Genomic DNA, 19,840 nt, shown 5'->3' on the forward strand with positions numbered 1-19,840 from the left:
AATCAACTCAATACGTAATACAACTACTCGATAGTAACGATCGATACGATTGATCACGATTGATTACCAAATATCAACTCAATCAACTCAATACGAAATACAACGACTCGATCGTAACGATCGATACGATTGATCACGATTGATTACCAAAAATCAACTCAATCAACTCAATACGAAATACAACGACTCGATCGTAACGATTGATACTATTGATCACGATTGATTACCAAAAATCAACTTAATCAACTCAATACGAAATACAACGACTCGATTGTAACGATCGATACAATTGATCACGATTGATTACCAAAAATCAACTCAATCAACTCAATACGAAATACAACGACTCGATCGTAACGATCGATACAATTGATCACGATTGATTACCAAAAATCAACTCAATCAACTCAATACGAAATACAACAACTCGATCGTAACGATCGATACGATTGATCACGATTGATTACCAAAAATCAACTCAATCAACTCAATACGAAATACAAAAACTCAATCGTAACGATCGATACGATTGATCACGATTGATTACCAAACATCAACTCAATCAACTGAATAAGAAATGCAACAACTTGATCGTTACCAATGGAAGGCTTTGGTGAAGAGTAATCCAAAAAGACGTGCATTCGACAACATAAGTTGAAATAAATAGTATAAAATGGTTTTCATATAATTATAACTGCAAGCAGTATACTGAGTATGTATTTTTTGCAAGGATTTGTTAGTATTTATATATAAATATAAATAAGAAGATGTGGTATTAGTGCCATTGAGACAAATCTCCATCGAAATAACAATGTATATATATAAAGTTAACAATTACAGGTTAAAGTACGGACTTCAACACACATTGGCTTACACCGAACTGCAAGCTATCAAGGGACCCAAAATGAATAGTGAAAAACAATTTAAACAGGATAAGCAGCAGCCTAATTTGTATACAAAATGAGAAACTAGAAAAACTTAGGAACCATAACAACAAACGACAACTACTGAAAAGCTGACTTCTGACCAATTACATAAAATTGCATGAATGAAAACAACATTGTTTGTACATGCATATATAAATTATAATATTAATTTATTTTTTATTAATTGTTTACAGTAATACAGACAGACACATATTTCATAATAAATGCATATAAACAAGTTATTGTAATGATTTTTTGGGAAAATTGAATTTTTTACAGCCCTAATTGATAATTATACACTATTAATATTGTTTTTAATACATGAATACCAATTTAAAAGAAGAATTTTTTATATAGATAAAAAATGTTTTGTATTTTTATCGAGCTGTCCTTTTTCATGTAAAAGTCTCTCATAACTCTTTTGAGAGTGGCTATCGAATGTTTTTAATATTGTTCTGTAGTTATAATTTAAACATGTTGTATATATTGTATTTATGTTTGTATTGTACATGTAGAGAGGTGTGACTATAATAAAATATTTGATTTTATGGATATGATTTGATTTGAATATGTATGCGTAATTAGTATTTGTATGCACCTAAAATCAGTATTGTTTCAACTTGTCATAACATTGGATTTTGTGATGTACTAATAAATAAATGTACTTGAAAACGAATTATAATGTTTTATTAATTATATTTATCACAGTATGGTGTGGATGGGGTTTAAAGGTTAGAAACTTTAAGTAATGCTGGAATATAGGTTTACACATAGAGAATATAGAAAAAATAACTATTTAATTAACACTTGACAATAATGGAGTGCAAAATATAAAGAATAGATGAATTTAGTAAAAATATACTAAGTGAAGAATGATAACCAATTATAAACAAATAATTATAAATGGCAAATGCAGGATTCCTGCACGTATTTTTTAATAGTAGTACAAAAATAATTTTGTTACTTTTGTGCAGATTTGTTTTAATTATATATTACTATAATTACATGTACCATAAATATGAGATTTAATAACTTTACACAGATTTAGGTGTAATTTTGAAAAATTGTGGGGACTATAATACCATACATTTTTTGTAGTTGGGAATGCCACATTATATCATTTGTTTGAATCACTAATAGAACATTGCATAGTTAACATATAATTTTAATATTAACAGTTTTCTGCATATTATAAATTTGTATAGCTTAACTACTCTTTTCTTCTGTTCTTTCATTAAAGTCATTGTTTATGATAATGAAAAATAGTTTTCTTTTTTTCCGTGTCATCATCCTTGTTGAATGCTTAAATCTGTTTAGTCTTTTAAATGCTTGTTCACAACTTTCTGTGTTTGAACCATGTATTTCTACAAACTTTTCTAGTTTGGGGTGGAATTCACATTTGGGATTGTTGTGTAAAGGCATACAACAAGATTTAGTATGTTTCATAACATGAAAAATATCTACTAAAAAGTCTACTGATTTTAACATGCATTCAGCACCTGGTACCTCGTTCTGTACTAGCCTTCTTACAAATGGTTTGAGTTCACAAGATCTGTCATAACCGATATACTTCAACCTATCAGAGCATACACCATTTTTGAAAAATACCTTTCGAAGGAATAAAAAAGCCTGCGTTAATGATTCATGACTGTACATTTCATCACAACTAACTATTATACCACACGGTCTTATGGCGAAGAACATTCCAGCACTTGTACTGTAGAATTTATTTAGTTTTTTCTTATCTTTGCAACTGTTTATTTCATGGTCTACTTTGATCATTTTTTGAAGGTTACCATCTCCATAATCTGTTATGTAATCTAGTGAATAAATAAATAATATAATTACAACTGAACTGTGACAAATGTAAGCTACATATACATTTTAACACTTTAATTTAAATTAACTATTTATACATTTATATATAGTTGACCTATTGCTTTTTACATAAGCAAAACAGACCAAAACACAAAAACTTAACATTTACCAATGAACCATGAAAATGATGTCAAGGACAAATGACACTTGCCAGTTACACATGTACACCGACGTTGATAGAACACATATATTAACAAAAGTTATCCCATTACTTATAATGAGTGAGTATTTTAATTGACAAAAAACCTGCATTTTCTTTAAGCAGTTACTGAATTATGAAAATGAGGTTAAGGACAATGTACATATGACAGATGGAAAGTTTGTAACATTAGGTATTTGCATAAAAAGTACGAAGAATCCAGGGGCATGGATTTAGAAAGTATCTTATGACTAAGACATATCTTATGATGGTCTTAGAACATGTTATAGTTGTAAGATATGTTTTTAAAAGTGTCCCAAGTTACGATTTGTCATAACTTTTGTCGTAAACTTAAGACCCTTCGTGAAGGTTAGACAAACATTAATTTTACATTTTGAATGTAATATGCCCTTACTGTTTAATAAAAACGGTACTTCTTGCTAAGAAATTTAAATACTGTTATACATAGTTTGTATTTAAATGACTGTTTTCTTGAATGATTTAAACAAAAACTCTTATAGCGACTTAAAAAATTGACTATTATCTACCTTGTAAGTACAAAGGACATTTTCTTTTTCTTTCTGATTTTCTCTGTTCCTCCGAATCTTCATCCGACAACACAACATTGGAATTTTCTTTATGACTTGTACAGAATCTATTAAAAAGAATTTAACAACTATGTTTGCTTATATGATACTAAGACATCCATTTATATGCAACAAACATTGACAAATAAAAATTATTCTTTTTAATGTACACTAAGTTGGCGAAAGAATTTTATTTAAACAGAATTATTTTTATTGTAATTCATCCCATAATGTTTTTATTTAATGCACACATTTAAGCTGATAAAAGTACAAAATGAACATAAGTAATGCATATTTTTTAAAACTTATTGCAAAATAATATTAAAATGTTAACCTTTTGTTAAAATTGCAACATAAAATTAAATTGGAACCCTTTTGTTATCTGTATGAATGTTTAAGAATAAAGAATATAATTATGAATGTGTGAAATAGATAATAACTTAACGAAAAAGCAGGAAACATTCCAAGGCTAAATATTTGCCTTTAACGTAGTGATAAAATTTAACCAGAGGCTGGTTTAACGCCCCATAAAAATAATATATGCTAATTTAGAAAAATGAATGCCATTTTACACTCTGAACACAGAGTGAATTAGGATTTTCTGTTTTATTTTATATTCGTGAGTGCCTCATATTTTATAACAAAACTCCAATTTAAACAGATAAGCAACATTAATTTTAATTACTTGTTTGGTTTGCAGTGTTTCCCGCCAAATTCTGGATCCTTTGGACAGCAATCTTGAACAGTCAAACCCTCATCATTAATTACTTTGTCACCACCGTTGGCACAAATACTTCTTCTTAATTTTTCATTTCCATCGATTGTGCAATATCCCTCTTTACAACCTTTCACATTGCAAGCATGATCCACCCATTTCTGTTGCATTTCTTCAAAACTCTGTATTAAAATTTATAGTTATGTTTAAATTTATACATTTTGATACAATGCAAATATGTTACTTATATAAACTCACAACTGTTTTGTAGAACACTAATTACTGTTGTTAGTGCAGCAGTTTTTAAGTTTTTTTGGTTTTTTTTTTTGTAAGTGTAAAAAAATGAAAAAAAAATATTGTAAAACTGAAATTTAATTTTTAAAACTTGGAAGGGGTTATTAAATTGTTACATTGAACTGGAACAATATTGGCTTTGTCAGATGGAAAAAAAAACATTATATGTATGTTTATACGTAATATGCTAATTGTAAAAATATAAGAAAGGAGAATAGATTTCGATTTTTGTTTTTGTTTTACCAACATTATTTATAGATATGTATGATGTATGTAATACTATGTATTATCCTGCAATTAGCCTTTTATTGTACAAATAACAGGTATACAAATAATTTTTTGCTTTATTTGTACTTTTACAAATAAAGTATCCTGTTACCCCACTTTCACGTACAGCAAGCGGAAATATGAATATTTACTTTAGTTTTCATAACAGTTCATTTTTGGGTTCTCTTTGCGGTCCGCGTTTTAACGATGTTGATTTGTTTGAGAAATTAAAGACGTTGATTTATTTGAGAAATTAAAGACAATGATTTTGAGTTTAATTAAGCCTGGAAGTGATTTTTACAAGAACAAAACTGACTTTATGTAAAAAAAAAAGTAGGGGTGTGATAAAGGGTAGGCGATAAGTAAGTAAGTAAGTATGGGTGTTGATAAAAAGTATGGGTGTGATAAAGGGTATGCGATAAAGGGTGCGCATCAAAGTTGCGATATGGATTAAACAGCAGGCTATTTATTAAATATGCAAAACTACTGTATTTACTACTAAACATATGATAAAGATTAGTTACTTATTATACTTACAGACATAACATGGCTACACAGCTTCTCAACATTTATTAATCCAGAATCCATTTTGCAAACAGGTATTTCTTTGCGCAATACACTACTAATTCTGTATACGAACCATGCCTCTTCTAAACGGTGTGGATTTAATATACAATTTGTTTTTTGTAGATTTACTCGTGGAAAACTTGTTAATTGATGCAATCTTATATTGTCCGATGCACAGTTATATGAGTTGTAGACTTCTGCCAAAGATTCAAATGATGCACCCATAACTTGGATCTGCTTTGAACAATAGTTTAAATATGCTACCGAAAAACATGATTGGGAAGTAGACAAGTAATAAGGCTGAAAATTATCTTCATAATAAGATCGGGTTTGTCTTTCGTTTTCTGTTGTGGTATAAAACGACACATTGTACCGCGGTTTGTTAATACAATTTCTACATTCAGATGTGTAATTGGCAGCGACGTAGGTTCCATTTTCAGTGAAAACATAAGGAAAACTTGGTGTGGCAATGGTTGATAGTTTACATTGGCAGAAAATACATTTAGTTATAGGTGCACGTAAAACTAACCTTTTAAATCCGTCTTTTCTGTTGCCATGCACTCCATTGAATATTTCATATTCTTCACTGGTTTTTAATAAATGCAAATAATCACATTGAATAATTTTGAAAATTTTATAACAAGTTTTCTCATCAAATGTTGATATTTTCTCCACTTTTTTTTCTTTTCCACAAATAGTTACTTCAACCGTGCGTTCAATTTCTCCTTTGTTTTTTAATGAAACATATTCACTAATAAATCTCCAACGATTTGGTGTTCCTTCTTCAAAATGATTAATAGCAAACGTTAAATTATTTAAATTATCATGTGATAATACATATACCATTTTTAATACTGTAAGTTTTTGTCACTATTTACCCGCATGCTATTCAATATTGTATTGAGATTTGTTTACGTCACACTTTTTAGCAAAAAATAACGGCAATATTTGGCGCCATCTTGACACAGGATTCCCGAGTTTAAAATAAGTTAATATTACAGTACATGTATTTATTTAGTAAATTAAATTACAGTACATGTATTTATTTAGTAAATTAAGTTACAGTACATGTATTTATTTAGTAAATTAAGTTACAGTACATGTATTTATTTAGTAAATTAAGTACCTTAAATTCTTTTTTTGTGAGCCCTATGCAGAGATTTATTTTTATTACAATTGCAGAGGATTGTACAAAATAGGCTATGTTTATTACATGTATTTGTCAAGTGCAAAGACATTTATGAGAACTACGCTTTCATTTTTGTTAACAGCTGAATTTAGTTTTTAAGTACTTGAAAGGTATCTGTAAAGTTGTTTATGTATTAAGGAAAAGTAGAGATGAATTTAAATTTTGATAGTAAAAATAACTTTCTTATGTTATAATCGTACAATGTTAAAGTTTTAAATTAATGAATACCTATTATTTATCTAGATTTTTAATGTGGGATGGATGAACGGCATGTATACTAGAAAAAGTTTTCGTATATATTTATAATACATAATTTATAAATTAATACTGTTGAAAAAAAGTTCGCGAAATGCTGATATTGCTTTTGCAATTTTTTAACGGTGACGTAAATTATTCCCATAACGACGTTAACGTACATTCACGCAAACAACGGACGGAAATGGCAAACTCTACACTTCGAAAACGTTTTAAAGAAGCACAAAAGGTTAACTTTCCAGGAGTGGAAGAATCATCCAATACATTTATCAATGATTTCATCAAGGCACATTGTGACGCAATTGGATGTCCAAGAGAATTTTTATTTTTTCCGTTTCTTTCAACATTTGCAGGTATGTTTGACAAATATTTTTTTATTGACTTATTTACTTTATGTTATTTACATACTACACACCAATTATGCTGAAGATATCTAAATTTGAAAAGCAAATAAAAAAAATTTAATTTAACAAAATAGTCTGTATTTTCAAATAATATGAAGCATTTTTTTCATGAAAATACATGAATTTAAACATTGATACATTTGTTTTATTATAAAATAAATACTTGTGACAGGGAAAGTGTTACAGCAGCAACAACCTGACTTAAATGTACAACTTAACCTAAGTCTACCAATATAATTTTTTTTAGCATCATGTAGATATAAAATCATATCTATGTTTTATTAGTTAAAGTTTTTAATAATTTGAGACGATTTAAAAGTTAACCATAAAAAATTAAAGTATAAATAATTATTATTCATTAATGAATAAAAACTATTAAAATCTACGTATTTTTACAACTATTTGTAATGTTATTTGCTTGATATGAAATAGTTGATTAACATATCTTAAATTTACAATTTAAAACGGGAGATAACATTATATTTATTTTATTATATGAACTAATCTACGTGCACTTACTACTATTTATCCTACGCTGGATTTTGATTTATATGGGCACAGTTTGTTCGGCCTAAACATTTGCAAATAAATTTACAAGGATTTTGTGGCAAAATATTGTTTGGGCAACCCTTATACAACAATAAAAAATAACGGGCACCATTTTTCAGGAATTTTAGGAATTGACTAATTTTGTTTATTAATACTTTTTTTTATCATCGTTTACTTAGCCGTAGAAATGCTAATCTGTAAATTTTATAGTACAGATTTAAGGCCACATTTTTAAATAACAAATTACCTTTAATTTTAATTTTATTTTTTATTTTTACAATGTTGGTTTGTTTTGGTTCCAGAGAAAAATACTGGTTTGCAGAGTACAAAAATTACGTACCCATAAAATGTGTTCGTTTTGTTTCAAATGGATTAACTGTAGTATACGGAAGAAATAGTTGTCATCAGCGGATTATTTTTAGTGAATCTGCATTACATTTAATGGCTAATACGGACACATTCACACATAGACGCATCCACATATAGACACATTTACATATAGACACATCGACATATAAATACATCTACATATACACATTGACATATAGACACATCGACATATAAACACATATACATATACACATCGACATATCGACATATCTACACATAGACACATTGACATATAAACACATCTACATATACATAATGACACATAGAATTACTAGTATCTTAAAAATTTATTTATTTGTTTGTATTGTTTTGCTACGTTAGAAGTGTCGATAGGCAAACAAGCGCCGCACAGGCTGTGACTTACATCAATGTTACGCTGTAGTCTGTGTTAATAAGCAATGCATTGACCTTAATTACATGCAACTATAATGTACATTGGTAGTGTCAAATGGCAATTAAACGCCGTATGCTATGTAAATAAAGTAATATAGCGACGTAGACTGTGTTATCGAGCAATTTTGCGCCGTAGGCGGTGTATAAGAGCAATTTTAGGGAGGGTTTAGGTTAGGGTTTAACGTTATCTTTAAACATATTTTTTTCAAATCCTTAGGCTGTGTTAAATGGCAAGTAACGCCATAGGCTATGTTAAAGGTTAATTTAGCACCGTAGGTTGTGTCAAATGGCAATATAACGCCGTAGGCTATGTCAAACAGTAAACAGGCTGTGTAAAAGATTAATATAGCGCAGTAGGAAGTGTATAAAAGCAAACTTAGTTAGGGTTTAATTTAGGATTATGGTTAGGGTTTGGGTTTATGTCAGGGTTTGGTGTTATATTGTAACATAGGTTATTTTAAAGCTGTAGGCTGTGTTAAATGGCATTATAACGCCGTAGGCTATGTTAAACAGTAATCTAGCGCCGTAGGCCGTGTCAAATGGCAATTTAACGCCGTCGTCTATGTAAAACAGTAATCTACAGCCGTAGGCAGTGTATAAGAGCAAACTCAGTTCGGGTTTAGTTTATGGTTAGGGTTAAGGTTATAGGTTCATGTTAGGGTTTGGTGTTATTTTGTACCATAGGTTATTTTAAGGCTGTAGGCTGTGTTAAATGGCAATATAACGCCGTAGGCTATGTCAGAGTGCAATTTAGCGCCGTAGGCAGTGTATAAGAGCAATTTTAGTTAAGGTTTAGGTTAGGGTTAGGGTAAGGGTTAAGGTTTTGTTGATGTGTTGATAGCGCCTTAGGCTGTTTTACTGATAAATATAGCGCAGTAGGCAGTGTATAAGAGCAACCTTAGTTAGGGTTTAGTTTACGGTTATGGTTAGGGTTTAGGTTTATGTTTGAGTTTGGTTTTATATTGTACTCTAGGTTATTTTAAAGCTTTTTGCTCTGTCAAACGACAATATTACACCGTAGGCTATGTCAAAGAGTAATCTAGCGCCATAGACTGTGTGAAATGGCAATGTAATGTTGTATGCTACGTTTAAAAGGTTATATAGCGCCATAGGCTGTGTCAGAGTGCAATTTAGCGCCGTAGGCAGTGTATAAGAGCAATTTTAGTTAAGGTTTAGGTTAGGGTTAGTGTAAGGGTAAAGGTTTTGTTGATGTATTGATATGTTGATATGTTGATGTGTTCAGGTGTTTTTGTGTTGACGTGTTGAGGTGTTTATGTGTTTGTTATTTTAGACTAATTTTTAGAAATTAATATAATACTACAACACATCAACGAAATCGCGGGCATATACAGTTTGTGAACTGTTTTGTGATGATTTTTTGTAAAAGATAATATGTATGGAGAATTTATAAAAGGTCTTTTCTCCAAAGTCCGATATTTATTTCCTTTCTGTTAAATTCAATTATTTTCGTGTGTCAGGCCTCCTCAGACCACAATTATTCTTCCCCTTTGCTACAATGCTTTTTTTGGTAAAAGTGAAATCAAATTAAAAATTTGCACCGTTTCAAACATGAAATAAATGTAACTGCTGATATATAGAACATTATTAGTCTAATAAAATATCCTTCTAGGACAATCCATCAGTGCTTTTTCTTTTGAGAGCTTTATTAACATGCCAATGGTAGGATATGAATCATGCATAAATGACTAAGACCGACTAAGGCTAATTTGAGGGGTGGTCGGAGGGGTCCCGATCCCGAAATCCCGGGCTTAAAACCATGAAATCCCGAGATGCAGAATTTAAAGAAATTTATATCCCAAAATCCTGAAATCTAAAAATATATTCCCGGATCCCCTAAGGATTAATTACAAAACCAACCCGATCCCGACGCCCCGAAAAAGGTCCTGACTCCCTCTAATCTCCACCTTACTTTCATTTTTGCCATATCACTTTTTTACCTTTCAACATTTAAAAATGTTTATGCCCCATTTATTGGCATTATGTTTTCTAGTCTCTGCATCCGTGCGTTTGTTTGTTTGGTCGTCCGTCCGTCCGCCCGTCTGTCCCGCTTTAGGTTTAAGTTTTGGGTCGAAGTAGTTTTAGATGAAGTTGATCATGTTTTACTTATTTTAATATATATGCAAGTGGTATGACCCCTTAAATAGTAAACATTTCAAAGAAAACAGTAGACAGAATCAGGGACTTTCTATACTAACATAGAAGAGGGGGGTAGGAGGTGTCCTGATCCCGAAATTTCCTGGCTTAAAAACTCCAGATCACGAAATCCCTGGCTTAAAAACACGAGATCCCTAAGTCCAGAAATTAAAAAAAAAAGAATTCCCTGATTCCGAAAGGGTCAATCCCGAAATCCCGAGCTTTAAAACACCCGATCTCAGAGTCCCGATAAAGGTCCTATTCCACTCCATAGAAAGTCCCTTACAGAATGCAGAGAATCTGTATTTATTAAAGTAGTATAATCGTAGTTTACATGTAAATAAACGAGAAAAATAAAATAATTGTCCTCTTTAAGGAGGTATAATAGCTGTGGTTCTTGCGATCAGAACACCATGATATGAAACGCGAAAAATAATTGTCCTCTTTAAAGAGGTATAATAGTTGTGATTATTGCAATCTAAACACTATGATATGGAGAACGCACTAATTGGCTTATTTATTTTTCATTTTTGTTATCAATCATACGATTGGTTGTACTTGTGTCACATGTTTTAATTATTTTAATATTTTAATATATATATGCAACTGGAATGAACCCTTATATAGTAAACATTTCAAAGAAAACAGTAGACAGAATACAGATAGTCTCTATATATTAAAATAGTATAATCCTAGTTTACATGTAGGTAAACGCGAAAAATAATTGTCCTCTTAGTTGTGGTTCTTCCGATCTAAACACCATTATATCGGTAACGCTCTGATTGGCTTTTTATTTTTTATGTTTATTATCTATCATATGATTGGTTGTATTAGTGCATGTTTCAAATGGGAAGTCTTATCTATGACTAAAAGTCAGTCCGATGACGGAATTATATCCGGACTTTTTTTTGTGGTTTTTCTCCCAAAATAACTCTATCTGAATAATCATAAGAATGGATGACAAATGCGACTATGCATGTTACCTATAGGACACAGAGGCATGATGATTGATTTATTGTGGAAGGAAGAGAAGCGACACACAAAATGAGATTTTATCGTTTAATAGTATAGATTTGATGCAACATTTATATAATTGAAAATGCATGAACATGTAATAGGGTTAGGAACTATTTCTTTCGTATACTCCAGTTTATTCATTTTTTTTATTGGGTGTTACTTTATGAATTAGCATATTAAAACATATACCACTAAGCTTTTTGATAGTACTAAACTGGATGTATTGTTATTTTTAACGTAAATTAAAAGATGTGGTATGTGTCATAATGTTTTAAAAAAAATAACAATTATAGGTAATAGTACGGCCTTTAACACAGAGCATTGACCTACACCGAACAGCAAGATATTAATGGCCCTAAATTACTAATTAATATAAAACACATTGACAAGTTACCTTTTTAAATATATTATTTTTACTGGCCACGTTTACAGCATAATGTATTTTTGTAATTTTTTGCATACTGATTTATTTTTAATTTATTTATTAGGTTTTATGGGCTCAAAGGCTGTAATAAAAGTTCACGAGGAATGGAAAGAGCCAGCCATTCTTTGGTCTATTATTGCTGCATGTAAGGGGGAAAGAAAATCTCCAGCATTGAAGAGAATCAAAGATGCAGTTTTTGATATCCAAAACAAAAAACAAAAGACATGGGCAGTTCAAAATGAGAACAAACAAGACACACCGACAAGGGCTAATAAACATGTTTCATCTCCTCCCCAACTTCTTATAGATGTGTTTTCAATGGAGGAATTGCATAATGTTTTACAGAGAAATAACTATCAAGTTAGTAAATTATATTTATTCTTATGCTTATTTTCATACATTATTAGTTATTTATGCCTTCTTTATAATTTATTACTCACATTTGTATTTAAGCCTTTATACTTAAAAATGACTTATTATGAATTTTGTAATATTTAAAAATACGCTGTAAACCCAGAATGTTGTATAACTTCTTAAGTGTCGATTTGGCTTGCAAATATATTGTTTACACAGAATATCCATTTAATAAACGCATGTTCATTTAGAGTTACGAGACATTAACTTTTTGAATTGTGGCAATTTTTAAATTTTTCACAACTGTAGTATGCCTAGATTTATTTATTTTTTTGATTTGTGTTGAGATTGATATTAAGAAACTTCCTTTATATTTATTTTTAATTGTTTAAGAGTTACTGTAGTCGGTTTAAAAAAAAACAACTCATGAACAATTGAGTATATACTTAACTGGGGGATTAAATTACTCGTTAGTTTTTAGTTCTTTTGTGAAATCTACCCAGCCTGGACTTTAACAATTTGAATTTAAAGCAATTGTTAATGCCTTTTTAATATAAATTTTATTTAAGCAACAATTTATATATGCACAATACGGGCGTATTATAAGCGCTTAGCGCAGCTGTTTATTAATATAAAGCATATTGTACTACTCTTACAGTAGTTTTAACTTGCATTAAGTTTGAAATCTAAATTGTTTTTTTTTAAATGAGTCGCTTCATTTATTTAATACCTTTAGATAATTGGTATTTATGAAGAAATAAAAGTACTGCACCAATCACTTGATATATACAAACCAGGCGGAAGCCTAGTTGACAGAAAGCAGTTCTTGAACCTTAATGGTGGCTCTTCTTGGGATCGGAATTTTAAGAATTCAGGATATTGCCATCTGCCTAGTACACACTTTAATCATACAGGGATGATCCAACCCATAATTTTATCTGATATGATGGATCGAGATGATTGGGATGGATTCAACGACAGGTATTAAATATTAAAAATAAAAATCTTCTATAAAAACTTAATTTGAATACATCTTATAAATTTGAATGAAAAGCATAAAAATAAAAAATATTGAAAGAAATCAATGCTTAACAATTGCAAGTAAAAATACAAACATACAATAGTTGCCGACTACTTATTGCAGATTTTATCTTTAATATTAAGATATTTTTTTTTTTTAATGTAAGTGTATAAACGTTATTTATATAAAAGAAAATACACACAGCAGAAATGATTAACAAGACAAATTTTACACAGAGCCATTATATAATGATTAGTTTAGTGCTTGCATGCTACTTATCTTCTATCTTTAATGACAATAGCATGATGCATAGCATGACTATGAAGCCCGGCAAATATGAGAAAGCAAATTTACAGATATAACCTTGGTGGGCTGATATCACTATCACTGCTGCTGATCTGGGCCCAGTTGTTCAAAAATGTCGTTAGATAGATAAATATGTTGTAGAATTGTTACTGGTTTAGACGTACTTATATATATATTTTTATATATATATACAACTTGTCTAAACATGAACCAAACAATGTTACATCTGTAAATTTACTTTTGCAAATTTTTTGTTCTTCCCTCGCCTGGATTCGAACTTATGCTACTGAGAAATATTGACACGAAATTGCCGTTACTGTAGCAGTCCCGCTAGACCACACGACCACCTTGGGTTTATAAAAATAAAGCTTTCGGTGGACGGGTATTACCTTTGCACGTCAGTTTTAATTTAGCGTCGTACTACAGTACATGATATATAAGACATGGAGATGATATTTTTACAGATTAGATAAATTATCTATAGTAAAGGATTTTTACAAATTATTGTAAGATACAGTCACAGAAAATAATTTATATATATATATATATATACAACTTGTTTAAACATCAGCCCAACAATCTTATATTTGTAAATTTTCTTTTGCAAATTTTTAGAGCTAAATTATAAATAGTAAATGATTTTACAAATTAATGTAAGATACAGTCACAGAAATAATTATATTTATAAGTACGTCAAAACTAGTGACAACTCTACAACAGATGTATTCATTGGATTACCAGCAGTGATGGTGATACATGTCTGTGTAAACACACATATATATATTAACAGTAAATAATTTTTTTTATTTTCATTTTACTATTAGATATTTACTTTCCTGTCCAAAAGAAGTAACTTACAGATCTCAGGATTATGTTGTTCCTGTACCTGGTAATATGAAAAGGAGTTTTGAGCAAATGTTCAATGTCATTGCGATGAAGCACGAAGAGGTCATTGAATACTGTTTTTCTGCAGAAGCAAAGCTGGTCTTTGATGATTATCATGATAACTACTTTTTAGTTATGAAAAAAAAATTTGAGGATGATGAAAACAGGCGAGGTGTTTTATCTAAAAGTTTAGGGTACATAGTCCGACTAGCTGGAATTTTAACTGCCATGGACAATGCTTCAACGGTTGTGAAAGGTTTGTTTTTTACTTATTTAAAAACAGTTAATATTAAATTAATTAACTTAATATCTAATATAAATGGACCACAATTTTACATTATTTATATTAAAACATATAAACCCAAATTTATTACTATTTTTCTTGTTTTTTAGTTTTACCTGTTGTTCGTTATTTAGTTTGCCTGTTTGTTGGAGTTACTTTTTTCCCCAGAAATTTATAAATGTTTGACTTTTTAGCTAAGTGTATAGGCTTATTAAAAAGAAAATTGTATTAAATTGTTGATATACCTAGTGGTTTTTTAGAAAAAAATTATTACATGAAGATTTATTAAGACTTGCCTGTGATGTTGCTTATCTGTTTTATATATTGTAATATATGTTTTAACAATTGACGTATTTTAAATAAATAGTGATGAGTTGTTATTTTTATTGTGAAGGCAATTTTTATACTTACCTTTTTTATATTTGCTAATACTGTTTTGATTTTTTTGATTTAAATAATTTTTTTGATTGAAATGAGTGAATTTTACTTTTTTTTTTATCACACTTTTGAACATTATGTATTTTAACTTGGTGTTTAGTTTGACAATGCTATTTTGTTATGTGCCTAAATTTTATACCGTTTTTATCTGATTGCCAATAACTAAATTGCGGTTAGTGGTATTATAAGCACATTTTTGCTTGCATCTTTTTTTTTTATAAATAACATACTAATTAATAACCTTTTGCAGCTTGTTTTTATGTTTTGTAATATTATTTTTCTTTGTATTATATTATTTTTTTTTTAGACAACTTGGATCTAGACACCTACTCATGGACTGTTACAATTTCCGCGTCAATAGCAACAAAGGCTATAATGCTAATGAAATACTTTAATGACACAAAGTTCTGTCTTTTGCCAGAAGTTGTAAACAGCCGTACAGAAAACTTGGACACTGCTTCTTCTGAAGGTATTTGCAGTAATGAATTATACATGTATGGTGGGGTATTGCAAATTGAAAGAAGGTGTCATGAGACATTTTACAACTAAAAACAACCATTTATGTTTAACATTGTTACACCGCATACGATGTAATATTGAAACTATATTTATTTCAATAAATTATTTTTAAAAAAATGGAAAAATTACATACACAATATTTTTATAGCACAACTTGATTGTGTATTTATTATAACATATTTACTGATTAATAATTTACTGATATTTAATAATTTAACTTTCCCCAGGTTATTGCATTTTTCAAGAAAAATAACTAATATTATTTTAGTTGAGTAGACTTGTGGGGCTAAATTTAATAAACTAATTTAATTATAGACAAAGACCAATCTTTTATATTGGAAAACCAGCAAAAGATTAAAAGAATCCTGGAGTACGATTCAGAAGAAGCAGAAATTTCCTCATCTATTGCATGTAGAAATGCGCTTTTTCCACCTGTATCTAAAGATGAAAGAGGAGCCAGTTCAAATAGATTTCCGTCTTGGGCTGCTGAGAAGTTTTTTAAAGATGTAAGTATTTATATATTCTTTTGTAACTTCTTTTACAGTAATTTTGGGGCCCTTTATAGCTTGTGGTTCGGTGTGAGCCAAGGCTCCATGTTGAAGGCAGTACTTTAACCTATAATGGTTTACTTTTTAAATTGTTATTTGTATGGAGAGTTGTCTCATTGGCACTCGCACCACATCTTCCTATATCTACTTACTATATAAATTATTTTTTACAATTAAATTAATTAACCAAAATCATTTGCACAGTATATAGTTTAATGCAATCTTTATAATTTGAGTTTACTGGTTGCTTTTATAAAATACTTTTGTTTGCTTGTTTTAGCAAATTATAAATTGAACTTAATTGATTTTTGTTATATAACTTTTTTCTTTAAATTTAGATTAGCAGTTTGGGATTTGGTGATGTAGAACAAAAAAGCCATAGCTTAAACAAAAGTAGCTCATTAGTATTTAGGAAAAGGAAGTTAGAAGAATTATCAGAACCACACCTTGAACTGATTAAAAAGTTGAAAATTTCAAATGAGAAATACATGAATGGAACTAGGGGTTAGTACTGATGTTACTTATCTATAATGATAAATTTTAATAGATCCAATTTTTGTCTCCATGCCGACGATCAATTGAAGTATTATATACTAATAAATACTTAGTGTATGTAATGTACTTTATAAATTCATAAAATATTTGCTTTAATTGGCGTAACTTTATAAATTAAACACCAATTTAAGTTCTGATTCCTTAATATTCGTTTACGTTTTAAGCTGGTTGAAATGGAATTTATGAAATCTTGGTCCAAGACCACCCACCACGCACACTCATACCAATTACTACAATTTGCATTACGTTATTAAACTTGCACAACTATAATTAATGAACTCAAAGAAATGTGTTTAAACATTAGAGAATTGAGGACTGATTTTTTTTTCTCAGTTTATTACTCCTTTTTTGGAGCACCCCGTGTTAAACAGAAACATATTTTGCACCACTGAAAAAATAAATAAAAATACTGCAAACTTGTACAATCAAAGAAATATTTTTAATTATCATAGTTTTTTTTATTACTTATAGAAGTGTTACACAGAGAAAAAACTTGACTTGCATCACTCGAACAAAAAAAATAAAAAAAGATTACTACAAAATCGCACCACTGAAAAAATAATTTTAATAATTAGTGTTTTAGGATGTCTTATTATTTTTTAATTCATTTCCTCCGTTTTAGGATTACCTGTGTAACACAGAGACCAATCATTTGGACATTTTAAGTCTGTATTGACGTGGTACTGACAAACTAATAAAAAAAGATTAATACCCTGCATCAATGCATAAAAAACGTTTCAGGAACACGAACTCAACTGCACAATGTAGGGCTGGCCTGTGTATTATCATTAACATTTCCAGTAGCCTTTAAACTGTGATTTATATTATACATTTTTCTATTTTTTGCGCACTTAATTACTCGCGTGAGTTTTTGTTTTAATAAATTACTGTAGTATATTTCCAAATACAATACTATATAAACTTTTTAAGGGCATACGATACAGTTACAGGAAAGGTAATGACGTTGCTAACGTAAAATGTTATTTTCGCGATGTCAAACTATGACATATTGGGAAAAGATGCATTTTTCGACTGATTTTTATCATTCAAACTGATTTAATTTGAAAACGAGTGCATGGACCACTATTTTTTAAAACAGCAATTTGTTTCATTTTGCAAGGAGAATATGTGACCAAAATTTTATAAAACTGTAAATAGCGCAATTTTTTTAATTTTGATAAACATGCAGCAAAAAATGACGTTTTTTCCTCTATTCATGAACATTTGATATATATAGAGTTTTTTCGGAATATAAATTACATAATTTTCAATGATACTTATAAAATACAGAAATTACCTATTATTTAACAAAAAACAATTTGTGTTAATCTTTTAAAGCAAAAAAGTTACGTCGTTCTTTCGAAAAAGAAAATCCGGACACAAATCTGAATTTTGAGCAAATATACAAAATTTCTACCTCATTTTAATCAAAAAGTAGCACATGTAGGTATATTTTTATGACATATTTGATTTAATCAGGTAAAAAATGGCCTATATGCAAATTTTCATCAACTTGTAAATACAGGTTCAAAACTGGATCGTATGCCCTTAAGATGAAATCCTGTTATGAATTTTTTTTTTTATTATGCCAAACTTTGAAATCTGTTACAATAAATACATTTAATTATTATTATTTTTCAGACACATCAAACAAAGAGAACCAGATATAAATTAAATTACTGCAAGTTATGCAGACACCAGTGGAATTTTAACTGCTTTTCGCACAGAACAACTTATACAATATCACTATTTTTATTTCTTAATTGTTGCATACATTTATAAAGATTTTAATTGAAGTTTTTTATCTTATACATAATTTGTAAAATTTTATTTAATGCTGCATTTTGTTAAAAGAAAATAATATCCTACCTATAACTATACTGACTAATTTTATGATTTGCAAAAGTTTTGTTTGTTGACCCGACGGTCAATTTGTAAGAGGTTTTATGAGATATTCTTAAACTACATGTACATTGGTTTAAAAATTTAAACCGTATACAATATTTCAGCCTAGATTTTTAGGTTTATGAATAAGGTTATATAATATAAAGTGTTCGACAAATTTGTTTTTTAATGTTTATTTAAGAAATGATTTATGCAAGACATGTAATTGATGGATATTGTTAAATGCCTGCAAATTAATTATTATTTTGTTATATTTAAATTTTTACCTTTAGCGTTTGGGATTAGGGTTAGTTAGGGATAGGGTTAGGGTTAGGGTTAGGGTTAGTGTTATTTAGGGATAGGGTTAGGGTTAGGTTTAGGGCTAGTTAGGGATAGCGTTAGGGTTAGTTAGGGCTAGGGTTAGGTTTAGTTAGGGATAGGGGTAGGGTTAGGGTTAGTTAGGGTTAGGTTTAGGGTTAGTTAGGGTTATGGTTAGGGTTAATTAGGGTTAGGGTTAGGGTTAATTAGGGATATGGTTAGGGTTAGGGTTAGTTAGAGAAAGGGTTAGGATTATTTAGGGATATTGTTAGGGTTAGGGTTAGTTAGGGATAGGGTTAGGGTTAGGGTTAGGGTTAGTGTTATTTAGGGATAGGGTTATTGTTAGGGTTAGGGTTAGTTAGGGATAGCGTTAGGGTTTGTTAGGGTTAGGGTAAAGGTTAGTTAGGGATAGGGGTAGGCTTAGGGTTAGTTAGGGTTAGTTAGGGTTAGGGTTAATTAGGGTTAGGTTTAGGGTTAGTGTTAGGGTTAGGATTATTTAGGGATATGGTTAGGGTTAGTTAGGGTTAGGGTTAGGGTTAGGATTAGGGTTAGGGTTAGTGTTAGGTTTAGGGTTAGGGTTA

General features: G+C 29.8%; 2 protein-coding genes across 2 annotated transcripts; one reads left to right on the forward strand and one right to left on the reverse strand.

The window, feature by feature from the left end:
* Nucleotides 1–399: 399 nt before the first annotated feature.
* LOC134687082 (uncharacterized) lies at nt 400–6,340 on the reverse strand. Its single transcript, XM_063547059.1, has 4 exons — nt 5,344–6,340; nt 4,216–4,427; nt 3,492–3,598; nt 400–2,746 (listed from the first exon to the last, which is right to left on the reverse strand). Exons 1-4 carry the CDS (start codon nt 6,217–6,219, stop codon nt 2,133–2,135), a joined length of 1,809 nt encoding a protein of 602 aa, XP_063403129.1. The 5' UTR covers nt 6,220–6,340; the 3' UTR covers nt 400–2,132.
* Nucleotides 6,341–6,957: 617 nt separating this feature from the next.
* Nucleotides 6,958–19,532, forward strand: LOC134687083 (uncharacterized). The gene is made up of 8 exons (XM_063547060.1): nt 6,958–7,170; nt 12,213–12,508; nt 13,239–13,483; nt 14,654–14,970; nt 15,743–15,904; nt 16,270–16,460; nt 16,841–17,006; nt 18,699–19,532. Exons 1-8 carry the CDS (start codon nt 7,002–7,004, stop codon nt 18,725–18,727), a joined length of 1,575 nt encoding a protein of 524 aa, XP_063403130.1. The 5' UTR covers nt 6,958–7,001; the 3' UTR covers nt 18,728–19,532.
* Nucleotides 19,533–19,840: the final 308 nt, after the last annotated feature.

Source organism: Mytilus trossulus, chromosome 10 (genome assembly GCF_036588685.1).
Source record: "Mytilus trossulus isolate FHL-02 chromosome 10, PNRI_Mtr1.1.1.hap1, whole genome shotgun sequence".
In the NCBI taxonomy this organism is placed as follows: Eukaryota; Metazoa; Mollusca; class Bivalvia; order Mytilida; family Mytilidae; genus Mytilus; species Mytilus trossulus.

Bases quoted from the DNA above. Each gene is read 5' to 3' on its own strand.
- LOC134687082 (XM_063547059.1), bottom strand. From the start codon at position 6,219: ATGGTATATGTATTATCACATGATAATTTAAATAATTTAACGTTTGCT. The intron at 4,428-5,343 runs GTAAGTATAATA...ATTTTAATACAG, and splicing joins TGTGTAGCCATGTTATGTCT to AGTTTTGAAGAAATGCAACA. The intron at 3,599-4,215 runs GTAATTAAAATT...TCTTTTTAATAG, and splicing joins AAACACTGCAAACCAAACAA to ATTCTGTACAAGTCATAAAG.
- LOC134687083 (XM_063547060.1), top strand. From the start codon at position 7,002: ATGGCAAACTCTACACTTCGAAAACGTTTTAAAGAAGCACAAAAGGTT. The intron at 14,971-15,742 runs GTTTGTTTTTTA...TTTTTTTTTTAG, and splicing joins TGCTTCAACGGTTGTGAAAG to ACAACTTGGATCTAGACACC. The intron at 15,905-16,269 runs GTATTTGCAGTA...ATTTAATTATAG, and splicing joins GGACACTGCTTCTTCTGAAG to ACAAAGACCAATCTTTTATA.